A 21794-nucleotide genomic window follows, 5' to 3' on the forward strand; every position below is an offset into this window, starting at 1 on the left:
TCACATCTAAAATTTAGCACGCTGCATTTGTAATTAAAATTCTCAAGATTACATACAAAAAAATCGGAAACTGATCATAAACGTTAGTGGCTCAAGTCCATTTTGACTACCTATCTCTGAAAATCAGCTATTATATGTTTTCTGCAAACTAGTCCCCACCAAAACACTGTACTTATTCAACAGTACAGAGTATTGTTTTTTTTTTGTTTACTTTTTCACCGCCTCAACTGCGTGTGCGGTATTTGTTCATCTATATGTTGGCACTCTTGGCCGGCATTTATTTTCGTGCATTGCCGTGACAACTACGAAAATAAATAGTCGCCTCGGCTAGGACGCCCAAATACAACAATTAACATTTTGAAAGTTATGATTTGATTGGCTAATATGGAAGTGACGCTATTTTTCTGGACTGCGTTTGGCCGATTCAGAGAAAGGAACAAAGATTGAGTTAAGGCCTATCGACGATTGCGTCACCAGACGCATTTGCGGTCGGCAAAATAATGTCATTTTTGCCGTTTTATGGCCTTCTACGTCTCGTAGGAACGTGTGCGACGACGGAGACTGAGTAGGCGTACGTCTGGATGTAATAATTTTCATTAGTGAAATATATGGTTCTAGAGTAACTTGACGCTTAGTTCCAGAACCCGATGCTTTGTTCACCTTGTGCGATGCTCGAAATTTACAGTGTTTTCACACGTGTATTTTATTTTCCAGTCGACTTTCACATTACAGAACTTGCACATCATGATGCCTTTTTCTTTACTGATTACGTAAAATCCTTCAGCTCTTTCGAAAACACAACTTTCGGCATTTTATACGTTTATCCAGTGACCACGGTAATATGACCAAAATGACACAAAAACTTTCAACGGAAAACGATCATAGATGCGGAAGAGAGACATATTGCATCCACTCGGAAATAAAGAACTTAAACTCGACAGACACACACTCGTGAAAACAAAATCATAGAACATTTTGACACTCGTAACTACCAACGCCATCTGTGATTTGTCCACCAGTAGCTAAAGTGATAATGTTTATTGCCACGCTCTACTCTATGGGTGCTAGAGAAAAACAAAAGCAATGATGGCATCTCACATATAACCTCTTGGAATAATAAACGTTTTGTGCAAGTTCCAGAATGATTCAACGTGATTTTTCGCGATAAAAAAGGTTAATTTCGCGCGAATATCGCGATTTCGTCATATTTCGTGAAAAACTACGGATTTCGCGCATCACAGCAAATTTCGTTAAAACGAAATGCAGTATATTAACGTCTTATCACTACCAAGTAAGGTTATTTGTATTACACATCATGTGCAAGTGATTTTTTTAAAATTTCGCGATTTCGTCATTAACGAAATTTGACTACCCCTACACATTACAAATTCAGACTTTGCATAATAACAAGTACCGATGAGTGCGCTGACTCCATCTAACCATGACAAGAGTAATACCATGTAGGACTAATATCAGCTTAAGGGTTTTCAAACTAGCATAAATATATTGTGTTATACGTAGAGACCGGAAAAATTCGCGAATTCATTTCGCGATAGGCTAAAATACAAATAGTTATACCTCAGATCTGCCTCTGCTATTGGCTCACAACTCACCTGGATGACTCTGGGCCAGTGAGAAACACCCAACCAAAGCTTTATCTAATCACAGGCTGCTATGTTGGGACGTCTCACAATACAGCAGCCAATGAGTGGTGACATTTGAACGGGTGTACGTAGAACTATGGAGTTCATCCTGCAGGTCATTTAACACGCGAATTTTTCCGGTCCCTAGTTATACGGCAAAAATACAGCACAGACTGAAAACGTGACGAATGGCAGGGAACGGACCTTGAAGTAATAGTTGTAGATGGCGTCCACGAGGCCGAAGAACACGAGGTAGCCCTTGTAGGCGGAGTAGTCGCGGGGGGCAGGGTCCAGGGAGCGCGGGGCAGGGCCGGCCGGCTGGCAGTGGCGGCAGTGCGCCACAGCCAGCAGCCTGCGCAGGTGGGTGAGGCGCGTGCTCGCCCAGGCAGACGGGGGGCGCAGCACCAGGGAGAAGGCAGCCCAGTAGAGGGGTCCCTCCGCCTCGTAGGCCCCCTCCACCCACTTGTCCCCGGCGCTGGCCTCCAGGTACGAGCTCAGGTTCTTGTCCTCGCGCTGCCCACACCTGGTCCTGAACACCAGCGACAGATACCTCACCACCGTCCCGACGTCCGGCAAGCTCTAGGACAAGCTGCACACCCTGCACATTCTGTCTCAATTAATGCCAATATAAATATTTCTTATGGCGGCAATACCAATTCAGCAAACACAAATGCAGGTGCAGATAAAAAAGAATTCTTGCAACATTATAAACCGGGCCAAATTGACCAGTTAAATCTAATTTTCCTTGATTAAATGTGAAAATATAGAAACCTTGCTCTACTCCTCAACAAAACGTGTCATTTCTAACTAGTGTATTAAATAACAGTTCACTATTGTGTCCAAGATGATTATTACTCAGATTTTTGATTTACTGTAACAATTACTACACGTAAAGGATGTATTTTCTCATACTACATTATATATTTAGTATATTTACACCATATAAAGCCAGTCTCCAGAGCCTCAGCTCCCGGTCAAGAGAACCCAACCCTCAAGCCCCTATCACCCGTTGTCTTGTGGTGGCAAAGCACAAAAGACAGGTCGCCTAACTGCCACCTCTCACAGGTGCAGAGATGATAAGGGTGACACAATGACACCAGTAACATAAAATTATTCTCAAAATTTCTACATTTACTCGAGCTTAACTCAATATTTAAAGACTTGACTCAAGTAAAAAATTATGAAGAGTGGACTCAATCCACAGGTACTCGATCCAAAGGTATTATTACCAATCGCCTTAATTTGACTCTCGACCCAAAAATTTGAAGACTCGTCCACTTCTAAGGAAAAGTATCTGAAACAACGGGTATGTACCACTACAAAAAAGAAGCTACGGACATGCATACCTGCGAATATAGTTCTTTAACTCCATTCTACTGTGTTTGCAAAAGTAGCAAAAACACTTTGTAGAACCATCCTTTTGGCTTTCTGTTATCAAAATATAGTAATATATGATTAAAAATATTTCCTTAAGTGCTTTACCTGCCTTTATTTTGGGAGTCATTCATTAGTGTACTTACATTTACATATCAACTAGACACACATAATGACTACACTTTACTACGTCTGTGCACAGAGGTAATGGAAGCAGACCTTGGCCAATATTGCATGAATTACAAACTCACGTGTTGATGACGTAGAGGATCATGTGTATGAGATAAGGAATTATGTGCATGTTCGACTGGGGCCCGCCTCCTCCCGTGTCGTCATGGAAGCTCTTCTCCATCGCAAACCGAAGGAGCAACAGCTTCAGATCATGAACTGTCGTCACATAACTGATGTCCCTGCACAATAACACACATCCGACCCGACACTAACATTTAGTTTAGGTAGAGCTTACAAATATTCATCAGCAAAATAATCTTATGTCATTACAATAATCCAAGCTACAAAAAAAAAACTTCTTACAGTATATAGAAATATATATATGTATGTATGTATGTATAACCCTGCCATGTACAGTAAGTCCTCGGTTTACGTCGGGGTTACGTTCCTGAAAACCGCGACGTAAATAGAAACGACGCAAAATGAGCCATGTTTCATGCCACCGGCCGGCCACGGCCCAAGGTCGGCCGGAAGCGCTGGCATACAGACGTGACAACGGGCAATTTTATCAGCAAATGACAACCGACAGCATGGGAAACAAGTCCAACTAGTACTTCTCAGCTTTATAGAATGGTTATTTAACCAGCTGCTTTATTACCTTTATTGATTGAAATATAAAAACAGATATATAGTACATACTGTACGTAAGAGCAGGAAGCGTCCCTCATGGTGTATGATAAGATAAGGCAGTGAATGTGTAGCTTACGCTACATAGCATAAATTAACTACCGAAGGAAACAAAGAATTATAAACGAATTATATACAGTGTTTTGGTTAAAATAAAGATTTACGGTCATTGTAAACGACGTTATTGTGAATCGGCGACAACTTAAATTGAAACATGAGTACTCAAACATTAGCGACGTTAATCCGAAACGACGTAAATCGGTACGAAGTAAATAGAGGACTTACTGTACCTCCCTGAAAAAGTATTGATGTATTACACACTGCAAAAAAAAAAAAAAAAAGACTAGTTATGACACTTGATAACAGCCTCTTTTATGAAAAGTGCCACTAACATCCAAAAAGTTTAATTACATAGTTCAAGCATAGTATTTCAAAATTCATTCTATGAAGAACATAATTAATTATTTTAATGGAAGAGAGTGTGTTTACCATCGAACGGTACCGCTCCCTTGTTCTCATAGGTTGAAAGTTGAATCCATGCTTCCACCGGAGGACCACGCAAGTAATTGAGACTGATATAAGTCCACGGAATTGTCCATACACAAGTCACCGCACCAGTCCTACATCCCACAACACGGCACACCCATTGTTCCCGGTAATCTTCAACCAACCACCGAAGTTACTCCAAAGTTCCGCACATAACCAACTCTCTAAAAAACACTAACCGAAGTCAAAAAATGGCACCTGGTGACGGTATTCTTCCACAGTCAGTGTCACCAACAACTCAAAGTTAAATTACCTCCTAACTTCATTTATAGACTAGTTTATACGAAACAGTGTGTTTGTCGGATGCACAAGTCCCTGCAGAGCACGCACCTGTGGCCGGTGCACTCCTGCAGGTAGGTGTTGTGCCGCGCCAGGCAGCTGGCGAAGGCAGACTCCGGCACCTGCGGCCCCCACAACGGCAGCAGGCCGTTGCACTTGGTGTTGGCGTTCTGCAGGGCTGCCGACTCCCACTCGTCCCGCACGCGCGCCAGCCTGCCAGCAACCAGGCACACACACTCTCTCTCTCTCTCTCTCTCTCTCTCTCTCTCTCGCACCTGCACCAAGCACAACACTTCGTGTACGACGATTACACTGAAACGTTGTTTCATCACCCATCTATGGTTCTGCACGCTCCGTAATAATCCAGCACTAATTGAGCTGCTTCCGTTCATATTTGGACCTAGTTATGCAAAAAGGAACCAACCCACAATTTTGTTATATTTTATTTGAAAATAAATTAAAATAGTACAAGGTTGATCGTACCGTCGTTGCTATTATTATATCAGTATTTATACTAGACCATTAAAATTATACCCACATTATGTTATCAATACGAGAATTACAATTTATAATTAACTTTAACTTCAAAATACTCAGAATAGGTTTCATGTGGGTTGGTTCCTTTTTGCAACTACATCCATTTATTCCTGGTGTTAATAACCACCCACCTCCCCCCAATTCTTCAGTATAACTGCACTACCAGTGATTTTATTTTGCTTAAGAGTTCGTCATAACTCGGCAGTTTTCATTTCAGTACATGGTTTACCGTGTTACTGCTGGTTTACGCTGCACATTTTCACATTTAGCATTCCCGATAAAAATATAATCTGGCAAAGTCGCTATTCCAGCATAGCTGTGGTCCCAAACATGACATGTTTGAACTTGTAAATATTGTGTGTAATTTAGTGTATAGTGTTTGGAAACATTTGAATTTTGATCTTCCCGCACTCCTTGCTAGCAGCGCCAAGTTTTTCAAGTTGGCTGCCTGCCAAGGTGGGTAGCCCTGCAGCTTCCGGCAACGAAGCAACAGTTGTTGTTGAACCATCATGGCGGTAAGATGTGCTATTGTGCACGCTTGCTGCCAATCAAGTTGTTTGCGAGTGAATCGTTATTAATTGGTTCGTTTTATATGGATTTTACAGTCTCGTACATCTATAGACAAAACATGACAAATAAAAGACATCTCGCTATAGATTGAAAATAACTTGGAACAAAATGATTCTCCATTTTAGTAAAAATAATGCGAGATAACCAATTATGTGTAAATGAATGACAAATTAAAAAAATGTGGACTTCATTATGTCATTAGCATAAAAAAAAAAATTTTTTTGAAAACAATATGATCTCTGTATTTACAAAAAATACCTGAACTTCCACTAACAAAATACTTTGAACCAGTGACCCTACATAAGAATTTGTAATTTTTTAAACCAACAAAACAGGAACTGCAAGTTCGCAGTAAAAGTTTTAAAGAACCCTCAACAATCAGGAGTATTGAAACAAAATTGATGTGAGAACTGAAAGCTAAAACACAGTGTCAAATCAAATCTATAATAAAGTTTCCTAGACTTTTCCTGACCAAAATTGCAAATATCCCTGGAACAAATTTTAAAAATAATTTACCTACTTACAATCATACTTGAAACAATAATTATATACCAAAAATTACAAATCAAACAAAACGTTGAACATACCATTTCATGGTGCGTTTGACTATGCACTAAAATACAATCTAAAAACATTCTCGCCTGAAATTACTATCTCTGGGGCGTTTCCACGACTTTCCCCGAACGCTAACAGATCACTATGATGTGACTGCCTACCTGACCGCAGCCATGTGGCAGTCAATGTGCACCACGTTGAAGTGCGTGACGGTGCTGTAGCCGACCGTCTTCCTGGGCTTGGCCTCAAACTCCTCCACGTTACAGCGCTTGGTGAAGGTGTAGACGCCCAGCACCTTGGTCGGCTGGAACTTGTAGCCCTCGCGGCAGATGACGCACACCAGCCCCGTCTCCTCCCCCAGGTCCTCCATCAGCACGGTGCTCCGGGCCGTCACCTGGCGACACACACGGGGGCCGCTGCTCACCGCCGCCAAACACCACCACCACCACCATCAACGGTGAACACAAACAAGAATAAAGCCTTTTAAAAAACAATAATTGAACTCTGATCTAACGGTTCAGCGGCAGAATTTAGTCTTTCCCAGCAAAACTGCTTAAAATTATTACTCGCCCACCATCAACAGTAAACACCAACAAGAATACGGTAAAGTCTTTTCAAAACAATAATTGAACTCTGGTCTAACGGTTCAGCGGCAGAATTTAGTCTTTCCCAGCAAAACTGCTTAAAATTATTACTCACCCACCATCAACAGTGAACACAAACAAGAATAAAGTCTTTTAAAAACAATAATTGAACTCTGGTCTAATGGTTCAGCGGCAGAATTTAGTCTTTCCCAGCAAAACTGCTTAAAATTATAACTCACCATCAACAGTAAACACAAACAAGAATAAAGTCTTTTAAAAACAATAATCGAACTCTGGTCTCAAATAGTTCAGCGGGAGAATTTAGCCTTTCCCAGCAAAACTGCTTAAAATGATTACTCACCATCAACAGTAAACACAAACAAGAATAAAGTCTTTTAAAACCAATAATTGAACCCTGGTCTAATAGTTCAGCGGCAGAATTTAGTCTTTCCCAGCAGAACTGCTCAAAATGATTACTAAATACTAATACAGTCAAACCTCTATCTATCGTTTTTCAGGGGACCAACAAAAAAATTCAGTAAAGGCGGGCATTCAATAGATGTGGACTTCACTCTTAGATTTTGAAAAAAATATTTCAACCTCAAAATTAGTGTCAGAAATATATCACTTACTTGTCATTAAAGATTAATTGGTTGAAAAAAATACAAATTGAAGCATTTTACTTAATTCAATTTACACTTGCAAAAAAAAAAACATACGCACAATAAACCTACATGGAAATTAGTCTTTTTCAATATCCTGAAGTCTGAAATATGTTTACTCACGTCATCAAATGTAGAGCTGTACTGAAGAAGCCGATTTTGCCAATATTTAGTTGAATCGGCATTTCTGCCGACTTCCGATACGCTTGTTAATTTTCGGCAGATATTACTGAAAAACGAAAGACTGCCATAACCTAAAAATCCACGAGTACCATTTTCACTTTTCGTAGTAGTATTGCATTCTTTCAGATCGCATTATTTCTTAGCAACATGTGCCAACCGTACATATCAAAATTTAACATCCTTTTTTTCCTTTCAATAATGTTCTTTAATTTTAATGTCATAAATAAATACAGTACCATCATGGTAAATATACATCATCTCGGTTGTTACGGAAACTATAGTGCAAATGTGGTAGCTATCGTGCTTCTGTAGTATTATGGTATCTACAAAGAATCTTTAGTTCTTTTTACGGTAATTATCGTAAGATAACAATTGGGTTTGTACTGTAGTTATGGTACATCATCCATATTTCTTCGTAAGTTGTTGTTCATTTGTCTATTCTTCATGTTAACGTGCTCCAATACTTGGCTGCAGATTTAAGGTGATTTTACTTCTGTATACAATCGTTACTGTTTTTATGACTGTTTCTGTCTAAGAAATGGTTATTTCTGCAAAAATTTTATGGTTAAACGATCATCTATTATAATTTATTGTTGGGACCACATATTTCGTACGATCAATGCGGACAAAACGATAATTCGAACATCGGTACAAGCGGACTTTTTTAACCTTAGTTGTTTGGCAATTTTGCCGGGACCGTAGAAAGTATACGATAAACACGGACAATCGATACATGCGAGTTCGATAGATAGAGGTTTGACTGTAACGCAAATTTTTTCAGGGTAAGTGGTAATGAAATTTCACCGTACATTACAGAAAAATGAACTTCACAGCTGGAAAGCAGCCACTGACCTGGCCCTTCTCGTTGGTCCTCATGCCGAGGGCACCGAGCTGCTTCTCGCGCATGGCCATGGCCAGCCTCTTCTTGGTGGCCCGGGTCTCCTCCCGCACCTCCTCGATGCGGGACGCCACCTGGGCGTTGGCCCGCAGCGCCTCCAGCAGGTTCTCCGCCAGCGAGCCCACGTGCTCGTCCGAGGACACCTGCTCCAGCTGGTGGATCACCGGTATGCACTGCGCCGCCACCGCCAGCTGTAGACAACACCGCGTCCTTCCGTCACCCCCGACAGTTACGAAACACACCGCCTGCCGTTCAATCTTAGGGATCGTCCATTAATCACGCGAGGCTCGAAAAGGGGAAGGGGAGGGGGGGTGTCAAGGAAAAATCACCAAGAAATATCACAAGGGGGGAGGAGGGGTGTGGAGAGATATCACGTGTATTTATTTTTTCACGCAATTTCTACTAAACCAAAAAGCGACGCGTGACCTTGACTCGCCGTAGCCGGGCAACATTATCCCCGCCCGCCACAACATGAACCACCCGGCTCGGCTTGCCAGTCGCCAGTAAGTAAGACTGTGATTTTGGCGACGAATATACATGCTGTGCTTAATTTTCCAGTATTAAATTAGATTATACCTATATTTAAAGATAATATTCTGAAATTTTTAAAAATAGTTTGTACCAAAAAAACACGCGATTTTTTTTTTTGGGGGGGGGGGGGGGGGAGGGGGGGTTTGTGGTCAAGGCTAAATTCTCACCACGAATCACTAGGGGGAGGGGGGTTAAAAATTTGCTAAAAAAAACATCACCTGATTAATGGACGACCCCTTACACTTCATTACTATACCTTAACAGATTTTCCTGCAAATTACTGTTATAGCTCTCTTGCTTTTTTTTTTCTTTTTCGTTTGATTACAAATTTTCATTCCAAATTACTAAATGTTATTTTCAAAATTAGGGATAAGGTGACAATATCTTAGATTCAATTAATCTTTGGAATTTAAGGATTCATTAAAAAAAATTTGTTCAAAATTAAAATAACTCAGATCACATAGCATTGATGTTATATCTGTACAAGAAAGTTTATGACTTGCATGACCACGACATTCTACATTATAAATTATTTGAAAGCATGTTTAGTGGTTAGAAAGAAAAAAAAAAGAAAAAAAATATATTTTTGAAAAATTGCAGTAAAAATACTTCTCTTTCCGTAAATGAAGCCACTAAAACAGTGAAATGCTACCATAACAACAACTTAATAGTTAGGGACCCTAAGAAACAGTAAAGCACGAGATCTGACCAAATTCTACCTTTTTTTAAAGTTTCTAGTGCAATATTAATAATAATATTGTAGAAACCTGAAGTTTTACGCACAATATGACTATTGACACAATTCACAAACAAATCTTGCAGTACGTAATAGATGTGTAAAACAAGGGACATATTTTGATATCTTGAATGCAGCAAATTTTCTGCAGCACCATTAATTGATAGTACTGATGAATGACACATATGTGATAAATTGCTCTCTGGGCTGTGCGTGACAACACATCTTTGGTTATTTAGTAAAATATCAGATGGCTTTGTTGACAAGTGAGACTACCTTGTATTCAAAACTGGTTTTTTACCTCTACTTTTATTTAGTAATAGCTGCAGTACCAGACGTTACCTATCCTGAACACAGGGTGATATATTGTCCGCGAGTTAAAGCAAACTGGATAGCGTGGTGGACATACAGAAATGACACACAATTGCTGTTTGTTATCTCTATGACTCATAATTTTCTGTTTACCCATTGCGATCGGTTGAACAGTTTTTAAGTTGATGCGCTGCAGCATCATCTAGCAAAGTTACAAAAAAATTTTCTAAAGAGAAACATGAGACAAAGAACTAAATTTTTGTTGAACATGTGTGATACATAATTAAAAATGAATCTTTATTTAAGCCAAGAACATGAAAAAATAATACAACTTAGTCAGAGATTTGCATCATCGAAATTGGAAACAAATAAATGTAAAGTGATCTAGTCAACAAACCTGTGTAGGTTCATGTTCCGACGCCAGTCCGGTAAGGAAGCGCAAAACATACTTGAGGGCTGGCTTTGTGATGAACTCCTTCCATTCGTCACTGTCTGCACGGCACAGGGTCTGCTCTACACAGGGAGCATGCATCTGGAAAAAACAGCATGTTTTACTTTTAATAAATTTATTAGACTATGTAATATTTTAAACAGCATGTAATTTATACATAGTTCTAAAACTCAATTAAAAGAAAGTGTATGTTATATGAATATATTTAATATAGATGGGCCAGGACTTGCCCTTTCTCTCGGTTGTTTACATTTTTCATTTTCGTAATTACAGCAAAACCCCTTATTTGCACTTTTCATGGGGACAAAGTAAAAAAGTGTAAAAAGCGGGAAAGTGTAAATAAAGGGAAAAGTATGAAAAGGAGTACAGCTTACCTTATTCAGTATTTTTTTCCTTTTGTTTAATAGCACATACTATAATGCAGGTACAAACACACTAACAACAAATTTTACTCTAGTATTTAATCATTTAATTTACCACATTTGACAAAAATAAAAAAATAATGAAAGCCAAAAAGTTTTTCTGATTACTTCCTAACAAAAAAATCTGAAATTTTTTTCTGCTTGCTTTTTTGGCTGTTCAAGGAGATTATTTGCCTCTCCAAATTATAAAAGTTATCAAATGAACTAGCACTGCCTTCAGAACTTGATATATAGCTGCGCAATGTTTGAAGAGCTGCGAGCACGTCTCTTGTAGTAGGAACTGGTTCTTCTTGTCCCTCTTCTTCTTCATCATCATCATCTTCTTGCGAGTTGGTGATGCCACTATTGATAATAATGTCCTCCACACACTGGACTTGTGAGGTAACTACCTGCTGGTCAATTGCCACATAGTCCTTAAAAGACTCCTTTTGAGACAGTTGGCAATACTCAGGCACATCCTCTATGATGGTGACACCATCATCTTCACTGGCACTACAACCTGCCTCTGGAAAAAAAAAGCCTGCCTTCGCAAAACAATTTTGAATCGTTGTAACTGTGACCTCTTTCCATGCTCTAGCTGTGAAGTGTAAGGCTGTCAATACATCAATCTTCATTGTCGAGGGATCCTTACCGGTGTCAAGCATGGTCACCGCTCTTGTGACCAGGTATTTTCGGTACAGGAACTTGAATGACTGTATAATACCTAGGTCCAGTGGCTGTAGTTCACTCGTGCAGTTTGCAGGGAAAAAAACAACTTCTGTATTACAAAGCTGTATGTTGCCCATGTGTGCAGGGCACTGGTCAATAAACAAAACAATTTTCCTGTTTTGAACACCCATTTTGGCATCAAGTGCATGAAGTTGGCTCTGGAACAGTGCACTCGTCATCCATGACTTTTTGTTTGCTGTGTACTTGGTAGGAAGGGTGCGTACGTTTTTGAAACACCTGGGTTTCATAACCTTGCCAATAACATAGAGAGGCAACTTTTCACTTCCATCAGCATTTGTACACAGAAGTACAGTGATTCGTTGCTTACTTAACTTTCCTCCATGGCACTTCTCCCCTTTAAAAGTGAAAGTTTTGTCAGGCAGAACACTATAAAACAATCCAGTTTCATCAGCATTAAATATATTTTTCGGAGAATAGCTGGCAATCTTCTCCTTAAGCTGAGTTTCCTTCCAGTGTTCCACTGTCTCTTCATTCACACTCTTGCTTTCACCGCATACAACTTTGTAAACAACATTATGGCGTTGTTTGAACCTGTCTAGCCATCCATTGGAAGCTGTAAAATCTTCAATGCCAAGCCGGGATGCAATCACACGAGCTTTTTCTCGCAAAATGGACCCGCTGATTGGCAGATTCGCAGAACGTGCACCCACAAACCACTCCACAAGAATATCTTCAACTTCTTTAAATTTTGATTCTTTACAGTATTTTCGTTTTTTTGCACTTGGCCCGCATTTTGCTGCATTTTCTGCAATGCTATTACGATTCTTCAAAATCGTATTGAGTGTGCTGATGGGAATTGAAAGTTCTTTTGCCAAATCAACTCGTGTTCCCACAAACTCGTCTGATTTTTCAATTATTTTTAATTTTTCCGCCACTGAAAACGTTTGACGCTGCCTTTTCTCCATTACTTAACCATAAAAGACAGACTTCACTGATAAAAAAAAATTCAAAATAAAAGGAAACTTTTTTACACAATATTTTCTACCACGTTATTCTAGCATTCTATTTACCGTTACCGGATGTTGACTTTCCTTTACCATAATGTTCACAGAATGTAAACATGCAGTTGTGTATGTGATTAAAATATCGTCCAGAAAATCGACAGCGCTCGCAGCGCAAATAGAGCCCGCACAACTTCATCGCCATCTTGTAGTGTGTTGTGGTTTTCGATACGAACGAAATCTTTGACGCGTTTCACATGTTTATTTTCGGACAATTCTTTTACAGTTTCATCATCTATGGCGATTGCACCAAGTTGTTTATGTTTGTTACGTGACGTAAATAGCGGGATGGATTCGAATTTTGAGACGTAATTTGCGTGAAGGTATTGTATTGGACTAAATGGGAACTAAACGGGACCTGAAGAATATAGTGCAAATAATGGGAAAACGTAAATAACGGTAACGTAAATAAGGGGTTTCGCTGTATACAGTTAATGTGAAACATTTTAACACATCCCTTGAATAGTATTAAAAAAGTCTAGATGGTTATTTGAGTAGAAAAAAAAAATTAGAAATGTTAAAATATTGTATGGTCTGTGAACTAAAACTATTTCATATTAAATTCCTAAATAAGGCAATAAACATGTAAATAAATTTTTATTTCTATACAATTTATTTTGTTAATTTAGCCCACTTAGTACCAATTTTCAACATTTACCAATCTGTATTAGTATGTTTTCCCATGCAGTGTTTATTTGAACTCTTATTATGGTAGCATAACCAATTACATTACTCATTTTATAACACCTTAAGAACACCTTTGCAACTACTTGAGTTTTACTCAGTTTTTAAGGACTTATTTAGCTTGGCTCGAACTGGCTCAAAAATATGATGACCATTCCTAATATTTACATACAATGAAAATGATTTGACAAAACAATTATTTAGTAAACAGGCTGCTGAAGCTATACAGAGCAGGGTGCACTTACCGTAATGTAATCGAGAGCTTGGCTAACGATACCTAACGAGATGATATGGTCCTTGAGGGTGTTGCCTATAGCATTCCTCTCAATCGCAGTGGTTAGCACGCACAACAGTTCCAGCTGAAAAGGTCATAGGAAGTACAATTCAGTTACACTCATTGAATTAATTATACCGATCACAAAGAAATAACAAATGTTAACAAAATAAATTTAAATTTTCCATCAAAGATTTCAAAAACAGCTTAGAATATATTTTGGTAAGCCTGCCAACATGATATATTCATCAAAATTTTCTGCTAGTCAAAAACCATTATTTTAACTACTAAAATATTAACCAACAAAGAATAAAATACCACGAAACATGAGTTCAAGTAAATTTCCAAAATGCTATGTATATACTGTGTGTATATACCTATATGCATGTACATAAATATATAAACTTAATTAAACTAAAGTTAGGCACCTTCTGTTCATCATCTGGAGTATGCTCGAAATCAAACTTGTTGAAGCAGGTGATGGGCTTGAAGTGGTCGCACAGTACAGCCATCTTTTCCTCGTTGCCGTAGGTCAGGGCTGCCAACACCTTGGTGAGGTGCAGCAGGACGGAGGCATTGGCACGAACACCAGGCGACGTCGTGCAACTCAGCAATGCGTGTATGTGCTCTGTGCCGCCGAATGTTTGCGAGAAGTCCAGGAAAGTATCCAGGGACTGAGCTGCTGCCTTTGAGAGTATTGTTTCCATAATCTAAATTAAACAAATATTAAAAAAAAATTAAATTTTTCTCAGCAATATGGACTTAAGACAATAACATTGCTTAGAAAAATTGTCAAACTTATGATAGCATAATACAATATATTGTAATTTATTGTACATACAGGCACTCTTAAACCAAATGGGTGGAGTTGTGGTGAATGATAATTAATAATAATAAAAAAAATATTTTATTGAAATTAGTTGGAATAAAATACAAGGCCGTTCCAGGCACACATTTCCTCAAAGAAAAAAAAACAATTCTGGATAGCTAGCGGTGCCTCTAGGATGGCCGGCAATACCAAAAGTTTCTGACGAAAAATAAAAAAAAAAGTTAGTTCGCTCGGCTATTTAGGGAGATGAGTAAAAAAAAACTTCAGGACCACTGAGTGTCCGTTGCTAACTCCGTCAGCAGTACAGGATGTATCCTACCGTACGAAATCCTGCCTCTTAGAGTAATTCTCCGTCACCACTTCTTCAGAATTACGTGGCCGTGATGTCTTAAAAACGTCTTAAGACGTAAATCACGTGCCCGCACTAAAATTATTGGTCACTATCAACGTTTATCGGGAACCGCCAGATAAAAACGTCCACTCGCCGCAATGGCCACCACCCGAAGTTCCAATTTTTAAATGAATTCCGGCCAACCGGAAACGGGCCGTTAAGCACTTTTTAATTGTTAACTTCAAAGTTAAAAAGTTGTAAATTTACCGTAAATATCTGCAGCAGGTCTGGAAAACAAAAATCACGGCAAAGTTACTGTTTGTTTTTTCCAAAACTTCCAAAAAAAAATAAATAACTGACAAATCTGGCAAGGGCCTCGGCGGGCGGCATACGGCCAGAACACTGCGCCAGCAGCTCTGTACCGCACTGTACCGGTACAATATATATAACTTCATAAAGAAACACTATAATAACACAGTAATTTTTTAAAAGACACTAAGCCTTTACCCTGAATTATTCTGACAGATTTAACGAGGTAAGGAATAGCACACACATTCAAAACAAATTATTTTAAGAGAAAAAAATTGGAGTAATTTAAAAATAAATGAATGTTAGAAATTTAAAGTACTTCAAAATTTTAACTTATTAAAAGAGAAATCATATTAAAATGGTGAAAGTGAATGCAGTCATTCATCCAGTACTAGAATGTTTAAAATTATTACAGTAGAACCTGTTAAAATTTTCCTGTTTATAACATCATATTTTTTTTTAAATTCCTGACTTTTTCCCCATTGTATGCAAAAACAAGATGTAAGTGTACCAGAACACTAGTGCTACACATTAGTGCTGACCAATGCTATATATATGATATATCAAAGGTACATAATGTTCACAGCTACGTGTCTGTTGGCACGTTTGTCATGGAAAAAAAAAATTAATCTATCCATTCCTTGTCATTTTAGTGTGTTTCAGATGTATGTAGACAGTCCTACAATATTATAGTTGCCAACTATTCCATAATGGCAAAACAAAAAGGTTTTTTTTATTAATAATAAATAGTAGCATTTTTTTTTATTCGTAGGTAGGAATTCTATAATTACACATTTTCAAGTGGCAAAAAGTAATTGAAAATAAACATTCCCACTCTAAAAGTCTTCAGTTACGAAACGTGAGTGAAATGTACAGAAGAATGGTAGTGTGTCTTTAAAAAGACAAATAAAATAGAAGCTGGAAGCACAACAAAGTTAAAAAATTGTTGGATTGCTTAAGCAAATTCAAGCATCAAGTGTACCCATCACTGGTCTTAAGAGGCCTATACAGACAGTCTTCAGGACGTGATTGTAGGGCCTTTTGCTAAGAATAATTTGCAGCTTCCCATTACAGATAACACTGTCATTTTTTTTGCATGCATAAGGAAAGGATGAATGGGTCGATCTATGATTTTTATAATGCTTTTAAAAATTCGTAACATAGGTAAAAATATTTCCGAATGTGTGGTTTTACGCAGCTGTTTTATGTATCGTGTGTAATGCATACAAAAAAAGTAGAAACACACAACGATAGAGTATTAATCGTTGATTAAAATGGTGTAAAAAAATACATAGGTCACCGCTGAAAAACTCCCAGAATTCTTCTACGACGAAAAGCATTTCCGCACATTTATTCTGCCGGGAAGTGTCTCCCTCGCGCGGCGTATTCTTCAGCCGGCGACTGGAGCCGAGGAGTGGGGCTAGCGGCTGCTGTGAAGGCAGCGGAGGGGAAGTTCGTCTGACGGCTGCTCGGTCGCCGTATCAGCGCGTCGGGGTATCGGATATCGCGATAAGCACATGTGTTCGCAGGAATAGTGTCTACCACTGAGGCCGCCTGGTCGGGAAGGGTCATTCCATGCCAAATCAACCAGAAAATAATAATTTTTGGCATCACCATCTCAGAATTAAAAAAAACTCGGCAAATTAGCAGTAGGTGTGCAGAAAAGTGCATTAGCAAAGTTAAAGCCCCCTGTGAATAATACTTTTTATACAGCAGGGTTGCCAACTTGTGGAAAAAGTGGAATTTTTGCTGCGCGAGGTCCAATAAAAATATTTGTAACTTCCTTTGTAGTTGAGTGAGAACCTTGAAGTAGGGCTCAATAGAAAGCTAGAAAAGTGTCCTTTGAGATAAAAATAAGTTTTACGAATTTTAGAAGAAATTTGTTTCAAGGTCATGGTCATGTAACATGTGACCTTGAAAATTTTGAAAAGTATATTTTTGAAAAATGTGAAAAAATTATATGTTATGAAGTGCGTTATTGGTCTAAGTGACATAAGTTTCATTTTGGGATGGATCTGGGATCAAACACTAGAACATTGTGAATTAGGCCATGTTCACTAAAACTACTCTAGTAAGGCATTAACACAATTCCACTTTTTCCACAAATTGGCAACCCTGCTGTATAAAAAGTATTATTCACAGGGGGCTGTAACTTTGAGAATTCACTTTCCTGAACCTGTACTGTTAAAGCCCTAAGTTTCATTGAATTCGGTGATGGTGATGTCAGCAGGTGTGTGAAATGGCATTGAATGACCCGGAAGTAATAAATTCTAGGATTCAGGCAGTTATTCCCAGAGAAAACCTCAACCATTCTACGCCCACCATATCGCGCGGCGAGAAGACTCAGTAAGGCATACTCGGAGCCAAGTGGAGGTTACCTGTAGGCGGAAAAAGTTGAGCGACTGTTATTTTTACCCCTTGTTAGATCGATATTTGGCTTTGTAACAGCATCGAGAAGTACTATTATATGCACGATTTCTTTTTCAAGGATGGAGTTAAAAAGAAACTGGAGAAAATAAAGAAGAATCATCTTTATATTTATGCAACAAGAAAGAAAAATGAAGCTACTCATCTCAAAGCATACTGGAGTCAAAGGTCAGTTTGTTTTGTAATATGTCATACAAAATACAGATTGCGTTCATTAGCCTGCGTAGTCGAAACTTAGTCTACCTTGTGATCTCTCACCTCCAACACCTTCCCCACCATAATATTGAGTTATCTTAGATGAACAGTCGCATATTGAAAAGTTTATTTAAAATATATAGGTTAAATATGTATGTTTATAATATGTAAAGCATCCATAAGTTATTAGTTTGGACAGACTGAGCTCCCTGTTGGGAAGGGGGAGGGGCGGAAACAAACTCTGGCTCCTCACAGTCGAAGCATATAATATGTGTTTGTATTAACGTTGTAGTATTAACCTTTAAAATGTGTAATGTGTACATTTTTTATTTGGCACTGAATTATCAATTTATTCACAGGAATAAAACTATACCTAAACAAAACCATGTCAATGAAGAATTGGAAAACCAGAGCCTATCAAGAATTCACTGCAGCCATCAAGAACTGATTGAAAACGAAATAACTTCCGGAGTGCATGAAGTAGTGTACTATGAAGAAAGCTATCCGGCAAAGTGAGTAACTGTTTACATTTTATTTAAAACAAATCTAAGTTATTATTTTAGAGAAAGTAAGATTGGCAACACAAACAGTTCTATTAATTTAACAAATATGTTTTGGCCAAAATATACATAAGATTTTTGGTCTGTTCAGTGTAAGGTCATTTATTGCACAAAAATAAAGAAGTCGGTATTAAAAAGGATAAATTTTATGCATTGCAGGAAAAAATTTAAACTTGATAGCTGCAGTTATCAAGTTCCGGAAGGTAGAGACTCACGATGACACCTTGGCAGCCAGGGAGTAAAAACGGCACAAGAAATTTCTTCAAGAGAAAATGACACATCAGATGAAGAGAATAACTACTCTGTAACCAATGTCCTGCACAATGAAGATGGGCAGTGTATGTAAGTCCCTTAGCCCACTTTAAAAATAAGTTAATTACAAAGTGTTTTTAATACATGCTATTTTTCTTTCTTCAACTATTTCCTGAAAAATTGTTTACTTTTTTTCCTTCGTATCATTTGCACACGGTCGGGTAGTTATAATATTACACGAAACTAGACATTCTTTCGAAACTATATTTCTATCTAAATAAATCAATATAAATAGTTAAATGTTATTGCTACTGTAATGTGGCTCTTTCAGCTCTACAGCCATGTCTTACACAGAAATGCAACCGCCTCTGAAACTATTTGAGATGGAAGCAGGATGTTCTTTCTGGTCAACCACCGAAGGAGCCATTGACATTCAGTATGAGCTGGTGGACAGGAATGAGCCAACTGTAGACAGTAGATGTATCAACAATTCAGAGACAAGCAATCAGGTTAGCTGAATAACAATTATATTGCTTTTAATTATATTGACCTGTTAAAAAATTACAGTTAAGTTATAATTTAACTTTACGAATATACTTCAATTGAAAAATTACACAACTACTCAAACTACATAAATGTTTTTATCAGAAATTTCACTAAAAACAGGGCAAAAAAATGAATACAGTAAAAAATCTTATCCCCATTTAGTGACAATAGACAGCATATTTTACTGACCTTACTTAAAAGTGATACACCATCCCCAGTTAAAACATAAACAGCATTCATAAGAACACTGATTTAAGCACTGAAAATGTTTATATTGTAGCAAGACTTTTCAAAGTATGCATCATACATTGGACAAAAAACTATTAAAGATACTACAGATACTATAAGTACTTTTACTGCTATCAATATTCCTGTTTTATTCGAAACTAGGGAAAAAATAATATATACATATTTTATGCACATAGAAATATAACATGATTTTAGGTACATTAATAGATATAAGTTATTCAAAAATAATATATTTATGAATGATTTCAGCCGAACAGTTTATTCATTACTCCAAGAAAATATCAACATTTGGATGAATATATTGAACATGTAAAGGAAGACAACGGTTTGATACTAGAAAAGCAGCAAAAATCCACTATGGTCCTCAATGTCAACAGCCTGACATGGATCCAGAAACATTTGAGGAACAGATTCAAGCTTTCCTCAGTAGGTTACAACTAACACAAGAGGACCGTCAACATTTAGAGAGAGACACAATTCTCCAGGCAGGAAGCGGAAAATGGCTTGAAACACATAGAAAAATTCTAACAGCTTAGAATTTCGGGAAAGTCTGTCGTAGACGTGCATTAACAAGCTGCGTTAACTTAGTTCGCAGAATTGTTTATACCTCCGATATTTTGAACGTGCCTGCAATTTATCATGGTAAAAGGTTTGAGGTGATGGCTATAGAACTAGAAAAACAAGAAGGAATATAAGGTTGGAAAAAGTGGACTCTTCATTGACAAGGAATTGCCTTTCTTGGGTGCCACTCCGGAAGGTGTTATTGGAGAAAAGGGTCTTGCAGAAGTTAAGTGTCCATCATCTGCAATTGAAAAAGATGTTACTGCAGCAGTTAAATAAGGGAACATCCGATATATGAGTTCGAAGGAGATGAACTGAAACTGAAAAAACACATTCATATTTTTATCAAGTTCAGGGACAGCTGCACATTTCAGAGAGGGAATATTGCATTTTTAGTGTTTGGACATCAGTGGAAAAAGAGATGGCAATATTTCGAATTGAAAGGGATGACAATTTTTGTAAACAAGAGATGGAACCACATCTTAAAAAATTCTATTATAACTGCATTTTGCCAGAACTGGTGGACCCTAGGCATACGAGGAGCATGGAAATTCGAGACCCTCCATACATTATTGACGCTATTGAAAAAAGAGCAAGAAAAAAATTTGCTGCTGTCAAGACTTGTTCAGCTGCTCATTAATTACCTCTGTAGCGTATCTTCTTAAAAAATGTGGAAATATAATATGTATTTTTTCTTAAAGTATTTATTGCGATATGACATTATTATATAAGAAAATTTAAACTCAGTGCGCTGTTAAATTATGCTTGTAAAAGCAGACCATCTAAATTTACTCAACTGTATCCATAAACTCATATGTTTATTGTCTTTGTGGTGTGCAAATGTGTTCAAATTCAATTATATTTGATTAAATAAGATGTATTTGTACAACTTCATACATTAACTTTTTTTTTCTTCAGAAAAGCCAAAAATAATTTGTACAGATAAATCGATGATTGTTATTTTCTGAACAGTTATTGGGTGGAGATGCATACAAATATTTTAAACAGCAAATTGTAAACAATCTAAACATGAAAAAAATACAAGGTAGAAAAAATAACATGATTCTGTGCCGTATTGAAAATGCATTTTGGCACAATTATCATTACCACACTTCTTTTTAAAATCAATAATAATTGATATTGACAATGTTGCAAATATTCTATTTCTAAAGGAATAAAGAGTTAAAAATACATGATATGACATGCTAAGTTATCGCGTCATTATTTCAAAAAAAAACTATTCACAAACAACTGGTTTGTTTACGTTTGGAATAAAAACTGTGAACACTAGTCACACACCGTAAAAGCCACACATCTTCCTGTATACTCACTTCATGTTATAGAATGGGGAAAGTCCGGGTGAACAAAATTACGATTTTTGCCTCATAACGTCACCATGTTTCGGATGACTTAAGACGACTTGTTCCGTAATTTTTTAAACTGCAAATACAATTTGCAGCAACAAATAGTACCTGTGACTATGTTATATGACTTCGTTGAGCAAAGAGATGCATTTCAACCTGTTGTTGAAACAAACATATTTTTATGTAGGAATGTTTGTTAACTGATTGTTTCATCAGTGCACGCTTCAATTCGTTTGTAGTCGTATGATAAATTGTAGTTTAGTACGTACATTTAAATCTAATACGTATTTTATGATGAACGAAATTTTGTATATATATATATATATATATTACCGGAAGGGT

The 21794-nt window shown here is 37.6% G+C and overlaps 1 protein-coding gene across 6 annotated transcripts in view; it reads right to left on the reverse strand.

Moving 5' to 3' along the window:
* Positions 1-21794, reverse strand: part of LOC134542098 (E3 ubiquitin-protein ligase UBR4) — a 166287-nt gene that overhangs the window by 3909 nt on the left and 140584 nt on the right. For all 6 annotated transcript variants that reach the window (XM_063386036.1, XM_063386041.1, XM_063386042.1 and 3 more), the window contains 8 exons: positions 14258-14539; positions 13801-13914; positions 10666-10800; positions 8644-8880; positions 6524-6756; positions 4752-4913; positions 3269-3427; positions 1848-2172 (listed from right to left, as the gene is read on the reverse strand). In XM_063386036.1, coding sequence (XP_063242106.1) covers positions 1848-2172; positions 3269-3427; positions 4752-4913; positions 6524-6756; positions 8644-8880; positions 10666-10800; positions 13801-13914; positions 14258-14539 — 1647 coding nt within the window. The remainder of the gene's footprint in view (positions 1-1847; positions 2173-3268; positions 3428-4751; positions 4914-6523; positions 6757-8643; positions 8881-10665; positions 10801-13800; positions 13915-14257; positions 14540-21794) is intronic.

Source organism: Bacillus rossius (assembly GCF_032445375.1).
Source record: "Bacillus rossius redtenbacheri isolate Brsri chromosome 4 unlocalized genomic scaffold, Brsri_v3 Brsri_v3_scf4_2, whole genome shotgun sequence".
Lineage (NCBI taxonomy): Eukaryota > Metazoa > Arthropoda > Insecta > Phasmatodea > Bacillidae > Bacillus > Bacillus rossius.